Below are 13959 nucleotides of genomic sequence, written 5' to 3' on the forward strand. Positions count from 1 at the left end.
TGTTGGGCACTTGAGCAAGGCCCTTTACCCTTGTTGCTCCTCAGGCACCGCAGCAATGGCTGCCCACTGTGCCGGGCATGTGTGCTCATAGTCACTATGTGTGTTTCATTGGTGTGTATGTGTGTGTGTGTTCACTACATGGATGGGTTAAAGACAGAAGCCAAGTTCCATCTGTGTCCGACACTAATGGAGGAGATGGTTGTCTTGTTCAGTTGTATTGTTCCTGTTAATATGTCTGCACACTGACAGGGTTCTGTCACAGCCTTAGAACTGGGTTGCTGCTGTTTGCTAATGATGAACTGTCCCAAACCGACCACACATACAGGCCAACAGTACAGTGTGACTAATTAGATGGACTAAGAGAGTCAATTTAGAAATTCAGAAAATCAGAAATTAAACCAAATCCAAAGCCAAATGCCAGTGGGAACACTGTACTGTAGACAATATAAGCACAGTAGCATCTCACCAACTCTACATGTGTCAAAAAAAAAAGTGAACGAAGGTGGATCGGACAGAGGTGGAGGTTTAAGACTCAACATGCAATCTTCAAAAGCAGCATAAAAGTGGGATGCCCACATATTAACGAATCTGTGTTAAGGTATGTGGGATGGGGACAGAGAATGTAGCCTGAAGGAAGACGGCGCCTACTTCAAAACTCTTCACTTCTTCCTCTTCATCTTCCTCCTCGTCATGGCAACTCTGTGGAAAACACACAGAGCAAGTGTGTCAGGAGAACCGAATGGATCTTACTGAAGAGGCTTAGGTCTTTCACTGCAGGCTACTGGGCCTTTTCTGTAAGCCTGTTGTAGGCAGCTTTCTTTTCTTAGCGGTGGTCTTTTGGGGGGAGCGGTTGAGGTCTAGAAACTTAGGACATGCACATTGAGAAAAGCCAAAGACCAACCTTAACACAGTAAATCATAAAACCAGATCCGGCCTCACGCGAGTGATTTGTGAGTGTCTGCCAGGGTTGATATGGTTATGCACAGTACTGGGAAACACACACCTACGGTTCTGAGGACACTGAATTATGAATATTGCAGTGACTGCTGCTGTCTTGGCAACTGTAGTCTTGTTTTCTTTTGTCCCATCGCTATCGCAATCTTTTTTTTATTGGACAATGACATGACTTGTCAAGTCTGTCAGACTCAGACTCACATCCCAGCCATTAGAGATTCTACTACTCCACCCCAAAGGCTCAAGACCTTGGTCTTGTGGCCCAGAGACTCAGGACTGAAACTGGACTCACATTAAGGGACTTGTGAATCTCTTTGGTGTGTACAATGTCTTTGTGTCTTTGGAATACAATCTGTTGAGACAGGGCCATCTTCCTCTTTAGCAGCATGTCTTATGCAGTGCTCCAAATTTTGTGCTCTAAATGAAGGATACTCACCTTAGCCATAATGTCAGCATAGGCCATGTACAGGCTGTCCTCTTCCAGTTTACTGAAAAAGACAATTTACACAAGTATGTATTAGTGCTTAAAGATATACAAGACCTATAGTGAAATTATAAATAATAAATAATGATAATAAATATATTAATAACAGTACATATTTCTCTCCCTGTTCTTTTCCAGTGATAAATTATTAACACCCATTACAACGATTTTCCATTCTCACCATATGCCTCAGAATTATACGGAACTGAAAGTGCCTATGTTAAGTTCAGACAGAAATCATCAGCGATGTCCTTTCGAGAGTGTGGATCCTCTAAAAGACTAAAATAATCCATATTCCATTAGCACAACATTTTATCATTTTACTCCAAAGATACTCCAAATATTCTGAGGATAGGCTAAAGTTTCTACATGACATATTTATATGGTTTGATTAAATAATGTTGGTGTTTTGATTGTAACTGCCTAAACGTGGAAACAATAAAAAAATGAGACCAAAGGATAAAAAATTCTCAACCCAAGATTTGAAAATTTACAGGTGAGAGTTGAGCTACATATATATATATATATATATATGGGGAGCACACCATTTCTCAGTCAGTGCTGTCCTGCTGAACAGTTGGATGAGCTGGTGCAGTGGGTCAATGCGTTTGACCCCTTCATCCTCCTCGGACGGCTCCTCTCCACCTGGTTTCTACGATACAAAACAGACAACTTCAGCTCCTAATCTCCAAGGACTTTCCAATAAAAATACATCATTATTATTATTATATAATAATAATATTATAGCACGTATATCTTGTATTGTAAGTATTGTAAGTATTGTTGTTTTCTGTAAAGTTTCGTCCAATTTGAAATACTCAGCACACTGCTGATGAATAAAAATGTTGTCTCTTCTCTCTAGCGTGGAGCCTATTTTCTGGAGCAAGGCTAAAGTGTTCTTGTATTATGTGTAACAAACAAAAGCCCCAGGATGTGTTTTTAGTTTTGTAAAACAAAAAAAAAGTGAGCATCATTTCAGGATGCATAAAAGACTCTGAGTTTCCGCACTGAGACCGCACTGCAGCTTCTGACAGCATACAACACTTACAGCCAAATCCTCTATGAGCTTATCTTCAAAATAATGCTCCTCTGTCTCAATCCAGGACTTCTCGTAGCCCTGTAGGAACAGGTTCACGGCTCGGTGCCTGGGAACGAAGATAAAGCACAGACAAACATTCATACAGCACTGTGAAATGGCCATGATGTACAATATCTAAAATGATAACTAAAAAACTGCAGGTCTGCTTCTTGAGACATAGGTGTCCTCAAGTGCTTAAAACTGGAGTGTGTGTAAGAAACATGGTGTGACATTCACTGACTGTTGTGTACATTTAATAGGGAATGCACTGTAATACTGCAGTGAGTAGTAATAGTAAGATGAACAGAACTCTTTTGTTTTGAACAGTTTTAGTAAAAAATGAAAAGAGTAAAAAGGTTGCAGCGCATGCAAACGTTGGAGCTCTAGGATAATGCTGAAAGGGGTCTCAGACTTTAGGGCTGTGGCTTTTTCCTCATTAGAAAAGACCTGGTAATGCAAATCTCAAAGCTTTTTAAATACTATGACTCCTGGAATCTCCTTCAATACGCAGCTTCCTAGCAACTCTAAAAATTTAAATACCTGATGTCCACAAATCAGGAGAGGGCCACAAGAAGAGAACATAGCTGCCTGAAGGATTGCTGGAAAGAAAAATCCAAACCCTTGCTTGACTGTAAAAGACCTTCAGGAAGATTTAACATACTCTGGAGTGGTGGTGCACTGTTCTACTGTGCAGCGATACCTGCACAAACATGACCTTCTTGGAAGAGTCACCAGAAGAAACCCATTGCTACATCATCATCATATTTACTTTTTGGCTGCAATGAGCAATGATATGCAGGTGCAGAACAGTGCCCTCTATCCTTGATGTTATTCTGAAACTGTAAAAAGATTCTTGCTTAAAAAATAAAGGAGTGTGTTCTTCTACTGTATATGTTAAGCACACCTGGGTAAGTTATATAGAGGAGCCATTCTGAAGCAGGCCACCACTGCCCGCTTCCTCTGCTTGGACAGCAGCTTGTGCCACACAGCTTTCTTACTCCTCTGAGGATGTTCCACCTGACCAAGCAAACAAAATTCACTATTTTAGTAAACAAGAAAAACTTTGATTTTGGACACACATTCAACATCAAACACCACAGGTTGAATTTAACCCTGGTCCTAATCCTAACTTGGACCTAAACCCAAATCCTAACCCTCATCCTGGTCCTAAATCTAACCTGAACCTCAACCCAAAACCTAACCCTCATCCTGGTCCTAATCTTAACCTGAAGCTCAACCCAACACCTAAACTTAACCCTGGTCCTAATCCTAACTTGAACCTCAACCCAAAACCTTACCCTATCATTGGCCCTAATTCTAACCTGAACATCAACCCAAAACCTGACCCTCATCCTGGTCCTAATCCTAATCTGAACCTCAACCCAAAACCTTACCCTATCATTGGCCTTAATTCTAACCTGAACCTCAACCCAAAACCTAACCCTCATCCTGGTCCTAATCCTAATCTGAAACTCAACCCAAAACCTAAACTTGACCCTGGTCCTAATCCTAACCGGAACCTGGCCTCAGCCTAATCCAGTTGAGCTCCAGTTCCAGACTGGTGTCTGCAGCAGGTCTATAGCAGCTGGTTGGGAGATCTGTTAGAAGATCAGTAATTCCTCCGGTGAACATCTACAGATCTGAACCTGGACTCTCCAAATTAAGTAATAAACAGCTGGATTCAGTAGCAGTCTTCAGTCTAAGTCTCTCTATAATCTACTGCATGTTCAGATGCTGCTTCATCGCCGATATGTTGTTGTTTGGAGATGAAATGGCTCTGAGCTCCTCAGTAAGAGAGTTTCAGAGCTTTGGGCCATAGTCTTCAATCTTCCCAAGCTTTGGGAATTGCCAGCAGATTATTGAGGAGAGACCTGGAAGCCCTAGCTGGATCATATCTATTGTTTCACTCACTACGGTAACGAGGTAAAGAGGCGCATGAGCATGAATACATTCAAAAGTCATTACTAGAGCCTTATACTTCATTATAAAACTAACAGGTAACCAGTGCAGTGACTGAAGTGTGTGTGTGGGGGGTGGGGGGGGTGTAATATGATCCCACTTTCTCTCTCGAGACAGTCAGAACCCTGGCAGCAGCATTCTGGACTCGCCTGCAGGTGTGTAACAGAGGTCTTTGGGAGAGCAGATAAAACTACCCTGCAATAATCTAATCTCAATGTGATGAATGCATGGAAAGGTTCCTCACTATCTGCAGGAGAGAGAATGCCTCAGGCCTTGGCGATATTTCAAAATTTGGAAGTAAAGTGTCCTGCCAGCAGACATAACGTGTGACTTGATATGTTTTGATTGGCCTGAGCATTCCAGCCAATCATGTGTGACCCTACAGAAATGAATCCTTGCTTACTCTGTGATGTCGATCAACGTTTCTAACCTATAAAATCTTATGTATCGGTTTCTACAGATATGTACATATGTACACAAATCCTATTTCCATCCCATACATCCACACTGCTCCATTTGAACACATAAAGCAATACTTAAGGTTGTACCAGAGTAAATAACTGCTACCATGCAGTTGCCATTCTGTTGTACACTGACCTGGTCCAGATGGAAGAGCACGTGAGCAATATCCAGCACTCTCTCCACAGTCTTCTCCGGGTCTGATGTGTCCTCACTGCGGTTGGGCATGTCTTTATAGAGGGCCATCTGCCAGCGAATAGCAGGGTCCTCCAGCTGCACAGATGAGCACCACCGCAAAGCATTAGGGAAATTAACAGAGTCAATCAACTAATAGAAAACACTATTAAAAAGCGCTTAAAGCCGAAAAGTTTGGCAAAAAAAAAACTAATTGACACAATTTTCCCCCTTTACCAAATGTAGCCAATCAGCCCATGACATGTTTGGTCCAAGACATTTGCTTTTTCAGTGTTGAACTGGAGCTACAGAACAAATATACTCAATGAGCAAAGGAAGCTCCCAACCAATTAACATTACGCAAACTGCAAGGCTTGAAAAGTGGAACATTTTAAGGGACCAAGCAGCAGATGTCTCATCTTGTCTGTAATTTTACACATTTTTATAAGCTTCACAAAAGGTCTAATGATATCTGAGAAACAAAAGAATGTCATTTATTCCATTTGTTTATCAGAGTAATAGTCTTAGTAAGTTTTAACTGAAAACTAAATGGTTGCAAATCTCTAAGCGACTGAATTGATGGACATGGAGGCCTCAGGAGTTGGACTGACGATCCTATACATCAGATGAGCCTCTAACATAATTAAGCAACAATGAAATTTGGGACCAATTTCATGAGAAAATGAAAAGTCTCAGATATGTCACTATTACAAATATGCAAATAGAAGTGGTAGTCTAGCCAGGTTTTCAGCTCAGCATTAGAAATAGAGAACTGCAATGGTGAGTCTGTGCCAGGACTCTTTATAGCAAAAAAAATCAACAATCAAATATCTGCTACGGGCTTCAGTTAAAACACTGTGAAAAACCTTGTATCACCAAAATGGCAACTTAACAGGAGATAGAAAAAAACCTTCTCAACTTTCCATGGACTTCAATGAATAAAGACTGTATACCAAGTCATTTTGGAGCATTTCTATTGGTCCATTCACCATATAAGTTGGACACTAGGTTCAAAGAATGTCAAAAAGTTAAAAAGAATGACAGAAATGGAGGTCAGCTATGATAAGGAAAGTGTTAGGATTAATATATGTGTGTTAAATCCAGAACTAACACACTATTAGAAATCTCATAGGGATGCTAGCGGAAATGAGTGTTCTCATACTTTCTTGTTAATCTTCTTTTTCCAAACTGAAGACCTAGCTCTAAAAGTTATAGTTCACCACTGAACCCACTTTAGTCTTGTAGCTCAAGTGCAATACTAAAGAAAAAACTTTAACTTAAATTTAAACGCAGGATTCCAGCCTTTCCAAAGCCCAGTGTTAAATGCGCCATGCTATGAGATACATGCTTCATGCTATTAGCTACATGCTACAAGTCTACATGTTAGGAGCGACCCCTGCTGTTCTCTACACACCAGCGTGCTACATCCAAACACGCCGCGTGCAGTAAGGTGGCTCTCGCGGGGCCGGAAGAACAGGGGATTCTCAGGTGGCCGCGGGGAGGGCCTTCCGTGCTTGGAGGTGTGATCCACAGAGGAGGACTTCTTCAAGGCGTTCAGCAGCACCCGCGGGTTGCGGTTTGGGAGGTCCAAAGTGGTCGAGCGCTTGCGGAGGGGCATGCGTTTGTGGGGGGGCATTTCGGAAGTGGCCAGCTTGGCCTGGCGACTCTTCATCCATTTCAGGACAATGATGAGCCGCTTGACCAGCTTTTTGAAGTGGAAGACCCGATACTGATGGGGCAGGGGGTGCCAGGTACAGGAACATGCAGACATGCAGAGAGTGGAGGAGATGGACACAAAGACAGTGAAATGAAGGTAAAATGCTGAGGCATGCAAGTATAAAGTCCTAATGAGTTTTGATGAGAATAATAATAATGTATTTTTTTTTATCACTGATCCCATAATATACCATAATATGCCATAATATATAATGTCCGTTGTTAAATTAACAAATATTTTGGTTTCAAGTCAAAAAAACATGAAGAACTACCATTTTTGCAGAATGTGCTCTTTATTATTATTATTATTATAACAATTAATATTATTATTATTATTATTATAATGACATTAGAATGATTACCCGCAATATTACCATTATTTGTATAAATTTACATGATTGTACTATTTTTATAGTATTATATTATAGTTTGTTGTAGTATGATTATACTATGGTATCAATAGGTCTATCAGCATGATAATGTTGACTGATCAGCTAAACCAGCTCAAAACCAGCATCCACCAGCTTACACCAGTATTGAATAAATGATTCACGTTTAAAAAATGATTCACAAAAATCAATCAGTCAAAACATGTTTCGTGTCTAAAGTTGCATCTTTAGTTTAGCACTGAAGCTACATTTATTTATTATGCCATTAAAAATGTTTGGATGATGCAGGCGCTCATTACTTCTACATTAACCGTGTAGCTCCGGTTCAAAACTAAAGAAACAAACTTCAGACACCAGACATAACTACTGGGGTAAGACGGAACCATTCCTTTAAAGCAGCATTATGTAGCACTTTTATAACAGCTTCAAAATCATGTTGCTGCTCCACTGACCGGTCATGGGGAGAACATAGCCCCTTTGGGGGCGACTATGCAATTTTGGTGAAGTGAAGGGGACAAGGCTTACATGAACTATGTACCCTGATTCATATTAGTGTAAAATCCTGTAATATTGCCTCAGTCCACATGCTTATTTCACTCCCAGCTTGTCCAGAAATGCATATGTGCAGCTGTGCTTTAGGAGTGGCTCAAAGCGCAAATTACACTTCCTGACTGTAGGGGGAGCCAGAAACACCCACCTGCTTTTTTGTCTGAAAACATTTTTGCACGAAATTCTGTGTATCTCAATGAGAGTCGTCCCGACAGGCGAAATAAACTTTCACACTGAGTTCAACATGCAAATTCACTTCCCTGACCAACAGAGCTGCTGTGACCTACAACACGCTCTGTACTGTCTCTGTCCTGTCTGAGCCATCATAGAGGAAGCGCTGATTGTTGCAGTATTAAAACAGGAGATGTTATACAAATCGTTTCGCATAAGCGAGAGGTGGCACAGTCAGTCGGGATTAGGTTTTTTCAGGTGTAATAATTGTTTTCTGGGATTTTTAGTAGTTTGAAGCTGGTGTGTAAAACTGCTGAACCAAAATGAAATCACAGCACTGGTAAAGTAGGTATTACAGCTGGTTGTGGAGCTGATTTCATTCCCTACCTTAAAATGTTTCACACTACTGACATTCAAACCCCTTGACAATTTCTACCAAACGCACCTCACTGCCGCAAGCAGAGTTTGGCTCGAGACGTCCCTTAAAGCATGTGTCACCATGATAAGTGACTGAAAAATTCAGTATAGTGTTGAGATCATATTACATGAGCCTGTCACACCCAGAAGACTAGCATGGCTAATAATGAAAGAGGGTTTGGGGTCTCAACTGTTTCCCATTTAGTGTTCATTCATTATCCTGTTAGCTTTATCACTTTCGTTGGAGCAAGAGGAGCTTAACACGGGAGGCATGCGATGTAAAGCGGCTGTGTGAGTGAGTAGATGGGAAGGACAGCAGACACACAGAGTTGTACTGAATGTTGATACATGAATATGATGTCTTGGTGAAGAAAAAACAAAACACTGCTAGTCTCCTCACCTTGCCCTGCAGGTGAAGGTTATTGCGAATGATCTCCCGAACCTCATCCTCGGTGTCTTTCTGTTGGATAAGAACAAGACGCTTTACTGACCACTGAATGGAAAATGCAAATTACAAATACAACAACTGTCCCGCTATGCTAAATCACCTCTCTAAGAAGAGTGAGGCAATATTAAAGGCCCCATACCCTACATTTTACCTGCATTGCTTTTCCTGAGGTCCATAATCATATATATATATTTCATATTTACTCAATTTTCTTACCAATTTAGCTGAGCCAATTAACCCACCCAATTACTAGGACTCCTCCTATTCCTCACAATGCCCCCAACACCAGGAGGGTGACGATAAGCACACGCCTGCTCCGATACATCTTTTCAAACTGCCAGTGCAGCATCACTAGGCAGCCAACGCGCTTGGAGGAAAGTGACGGATCCCCAGCTCTGATACAGCATCCAACAGAGCCCTGTGTCGGCCAGCATCACAATGGGAGAGATGTGGGGAGAGAGCGCCATCTACCCACCCCGATTTTGCTCCGGCTGCTGATGGCGAAAGCGGCATGACCCGGGATTCGAACTCGCAATCCTCTGGCCACAGTGTCATAGCGTCAGGCCACAGTCTCAGCGTATAGCAGGTATTACAGCTGGCCGTGGATCTCACTCCCCTGAGCATCACTCAGATTGCCTCGATACGTCCCTTAAAGCTTGTGTCAACTAGATAAGGGACTCTGCATAACCTGACAATCTGTCCTCAGTGCTAAGTGCTGAGATCATATTACATAAGCTGGTCACACCCAGAAGACTGGCATGGCTAATAATGAATGATTTGCCGCATGGAATCATTTACGATTGGCTGTGTGGCTGCGAACACCTCAACCTCTTAGTCGGCTGAGCCCCATACTCATCTTTTTAAATGAACAGGTTGTTTTTAGTAACTGTATCTATGAGACTAACACATGCTTGATTGGCTGTCCTGTGTACATGCCAAAAGCAAGCCGGGATGAACTTCAGTGTGAGTGGGTGGAGCTAAACTGGAGCTATTTTTTTTTTAAATGTAAAATATCGTTTACATAGTATATCAATTATCATGTCATAAAAGTGAGGGAACGCAGTTTCCCTTGATGCAGGCTCTTTAGGAAATGAATAACTGGTCTCAGCCTTTTCTGGCCGTTACTCAGTTCTATTTAAATTTGAATGAAACTTTCTACGCATCCATTAATCTGCATGGGCGTGAACCTCTCTTGCTGGAGTGTGTGTGAGGATGTGTGTATGTGTAGAGTAAAGTGAGTGTTTCTATGCCTGGGTGAAGCGGTTCTTGGCAAGAGCGATTAGCTCCTGGTCTCCAGGTGCGCAGATATTCAGCCCCACAGGAAGCAGTCTCTTCAGAGCAGCCACAATGAGGGACGTCTGCATGGAATACCGATCTCCTCTTTTCTTCATCTTCTTCCTCTCCTGGTCTGACACTGCCCCCTGCAGGCCAGTAAGGAGACATGCACATCAGATAATATTAATAATAATAATAATAATAATAATAATGGGGGCAAGTTTTTTGTGAAATGTCTGCTATGACTAGTTAGCTTTAATAAAAAAAAAAAACATGTTCTATCTGAAATCTTAGTAGATCAATTTCTTTCTCCTACCTCCTACCTAGAGTAACAAGTATCATCAACACATTTGACCAAAAAAGTGGATATATATATTTATATATATTTATATATTTTTCAATCTGATATATGCACATATAATTGAGCATTTTTCTAAAATATATGTACATATTAATATTATTATTACTATTATTAAATTATATATATATATTATTATTATTATTGTTATTATTATTGATATAATTAGTAGTAAAAATCACCACATTTGCTTAAATACATATTTGTTCATATATGTAGTATACAAATAAACAAATGGTAATGATAGTACACATATATCACCTATGTAATATATGCATGATACATTATATAAAGATTTGTTTTAATAATCAAATGTTAATTATATGTTTTACACATATATGTTTGCACATGTTGACATAAAGCTAATTTATATTTTTAAATTCCATATTTTAAAATGGTTATGCTGATATGTACACATATGCAGCAGTAATAAAAATATGTATAAAAAATGTGTATAATATATGTTTCATATTTACAAATAGGCAATTCAAAATAATATATGTCACAAAAATTTAATATGACAACCATATGTTAGATATACAAATTCCAAATATTTTAATAAAGCTAATCTATTATATATATTAAAATCTATATTGGCACATATCAGACTGCAGATACTTGAAGTACATAAGTACAGTAATGGAATACATGCACTTCGTTACTGTGTACCACTTCTCTTACCTTGGACATTTTGGACTTGGTGTCAGTAATGAGGAACGACATGTTGTTGATCTCGTTCTGAACAACAAAGTTCTGCTCCTCCCGTTTGAAATTCTGTAAAATAAAGCAACACAAAAACACTCAGGGTCAAAAAGTTCACAAGAAAATACCCCAAATGCCTCATTTCACTCTTGACTGAACTTCCTCTTAGTGGGATCATTCCAAATGAGTCTCACCACAATTCAACATGGTTCAGCTGAACCTCTAACATTAACCAAACTCATTCACAGTCAGAAAGCCATCACAAAACAGTGACCTCTGACTCTCTGCCTGGCTTCTCCCAGAAGCCAAGAGCAAAATTATTTCCCACAAAGTATCAAAAATGCTGCAAGTACAGAAAATAATAGAGTATCTCTGAGAATTAGGCTCATTGTCACAGTTGACTAATAAGCCAATAGCTAGAACTGACAATGATAGAGTGCACATAAGATGGTGATTCTGGATGGTGTGTGTGTGTGTGTGTGTGTGTGTATGTTTTCACTCACATGCGATTTGGCCCAGAAGATGAAGACCTCTGCCACCATGCGGAACAACTCCTCAGCCTCCGGGTTTGGCTCTTTTAGCCACTTTGCTCTGAAAACAAGCACACAGTGAACTGCAGCGTTCACAGGAATTCACTCACGGGCAAAAACATCTAACACAGCCATTCAAAACTGTACTGATGATACGTCTTTAAGTCTCTTCAGGGAGTCTCTGATTTTCTGTTTATTGTGGAAACCACCATTAATGACCAAAACGAAGTATCTGGGTGCATCCTATCAGAAAAGGTGGGCTGAAAGGGGGCAGGGTGTATGCTATACATACAACCACATTCAACTGACTGGCCTTTTTAGATGTGAAGGCTGCAGATTCCCCATTAGGTGGTGCTATAAGTGCTGTCTAAGACGTCTTGGACAGCTCCTTTTTAGGCATTCACTTCAATACCCTACCAATATTTCAGTCAGTGCACCCGTGTGCTCAGCTGTGTTCTCTCACCTGTTGTAGTCAACAAAGCGGATGAGGAGTGGGTAGAAGGCGTACAAGTCCCGCACCAGGATAGTGAACTCGTCCAGGATGAGTAGCTCAGCCTCGGACATCTCGCCCCTCCCCTCAGCCTTGGTGTGCTCCTCGTCTAGCAGCACTGTGGCTGCCTTCTTCTTCAGCTTCTCCATCAGCGGCAGGAAGTGGGTCTTCAGCAGCTGCGGCCGGGCCTTGCTGATGATGGGCTGCGAGAAGACTGCCAGAGGAAGAGTAGTGGTGAGAAGGGCTTGTGAAAAGTTAAGATGTGTGATGATGTACAGTATGTACAGTATGTGATGATGTAGCATCATGCTAATTAGTGGTTAACCTGGTGGTATGTATGTAAAGTTCAGTTATACTAAACAAATACATTATATAAATACATGGACAAAAGTATTGGGACACCTACTTATCCTGAAATCAAGAGTATTAAGAAAGAGTTCATCCTGGTTTTGTTGGAGTAACTGTTTCTACTGTCCAGGGAAGACTTTCTACTAGATTATGGAGAATTGCTGTGAGAATTTGACTGCCAATAGGTTCATGTTTGTCTGCATCAGAGAGTCTTATTCTAATAGCAGTAATTCTCTACATGAAATAGACAGGCTGTGTGTGCATTTGCACGTCTGTGTCAGCAATGGGTGCAAGTTAATGTAGCAAAATGCATTCATTCGAAGGGGTGTCTACAAATATTTGGACATTGTGTTTGGACATGTATTTCACTGAAGGTCAAAGATCAGGATGGTCCTGAAATTACCTGCAAGTCTCTTCATCCAGGCACCCTCGTCGATGCCCAGGTTGTTGTAGATGATCTTGAGGATGTTCCCCAGCAGGGCATTCATATGTTCAGAGGTCAAGGAGGTACAGCAGCTCTCTGCATGCTCAGCGTTGCTCTCGGGTCCATGCTCCCACCAGTGGGACATGTAGCTGCAGAGCATGGGCAGGACCACCTCCATGACGTGCGGCATCTGAGTGTAGCGCATCCCCGACTCTGCTAACTCCATGATCTCCTCCAGAGCTTTCTCCAGAGACGGCACGAGAGGACAGACCTCTTCCACCTGGGTCGGGAGGCCGGAGGCTGGTGGAAGGAGGGAGAGCGAGAGGAAATGAAAGAGAGGAGAATGTTTTGCATTAATTAGTTAAGTTCAGTTTAATTGAGTTAATAACAGAGCTAACAAATTCAATTCAATCTTAAATATAGTCAGTCGATACATCCAACATCTCTACCAACCTTTTGAGACTTAGGAACGTAGGTGTTTCTACTCACCTGTCCTGTCTCTGGAGCCTTTGGTGTTGTAGATGGAGTAGCTGTTGTATTTGTTGAGATTTGGCTCCAAAAAGGCCACAGGGAACGCACCGGAAAACGCAGCCAGACATTCGCCCAGAGCAGGCCGCTGCCTGCACACAGCCCAAAGCACAGCAGTACAACACAGTGCTAACACTAAACCTTATATTATATGTTACAGAAAACAGTGCTAGGTAACACCTTACCTGGATGGTCCATTGTAGGTGCCTCGTAGATGCTCACCTGGTATTCAACTAACATTCAACTTAATGTGTTCTAAATGCAACTTTAAAAGTAATCCTACTCCTAACAATAACCTTAACCTTTTAGAGGTATGGTTAGGGTTAAATTTAAGGTTTAAGTTTGAGTTAGGGTTAGGATTTAGGGTTGATTCAAGGGTAAGGTGAAGGTTAGGGTTAGAATTTAGGTTAGGGTTAGGATTTAGGGTTGTTTCGAAGGTAAAGTGAAGGTTAGGCTTCAGATTTAGGATTGATTTAAGGGTAAGATTTAGGTTAGGGTTAAGGGTT

At 41.1% G+C, this 13959-nt stretch overlaps 1 protein-coding gene across 23 annotated transcripts in view; it reads right to left on the reverse strand.

The window, feature by feature from the left end:
- ryr2a (ryanodine receptor 2a (cardiac)) overlaps positions 1-13959 on the reverse strand; it is a 256694-nt gene that overhangs the window by 44990 nt on the left and 197745 nt on the right. For all 23 annotated transcript variants that reach the window (XM_072666833.1, XM_072666821.1, XM_072666832.1 and 20 more), the window contains 13 exons: positions 13415-13545; positions 12905-13225; positions 12127-12367; positions 11637-11724; positions 11113-11205; positions 10049-10219; positions 8751-8810; positions 5073-5207; positions 3421-3533; positions 2487-2583; positions 1984-2090; positions 1391-1442; positions 649-699 (listed from right to left, as the gene is read on the reverse strand). In XM_072666833.1, the coding sequence (XP_072522934.1) occupies positions 649-699; positions 1391-1442; positions 1984-2090; positions 2487-2583; positions 3421-3533; positions 5073-5207; positions 8751-8810; positions 10049-10219; positions 11113-11205; positions 11637-11724; positions 12127-12367; positions 12905-13225; positions 13415-13545 (1660 nt within the window). The remainder of the gene's footprint in view (positions 1-648; positions 700-1390; positions 1443-1983; positions 2091-2486; positions 2584-3420; positions 3534-5072; positions 5208-8750; positions 8811-10048; positions 10220-11112; positions 11206-11636; positions 11725-12126; positions 12368-12904; positions 13226-13414; positions 13546-13959) is intronic.

Source organism: Salminus brasiliensis, chromosome 22 (genome assembly GCF_030463535.1).
Source record: "Salminus brasiliensis chromosome 22, fSalBra1.hap2, whole genome shotgun sequence".
Classification (NCBI taxonomy): domain Eukaryota; kingdom Metazoa; phylum Chordata; class Actinopteri; order Characiformes; family Bryconidae; genus Salminus; species Salminus brasiliensis.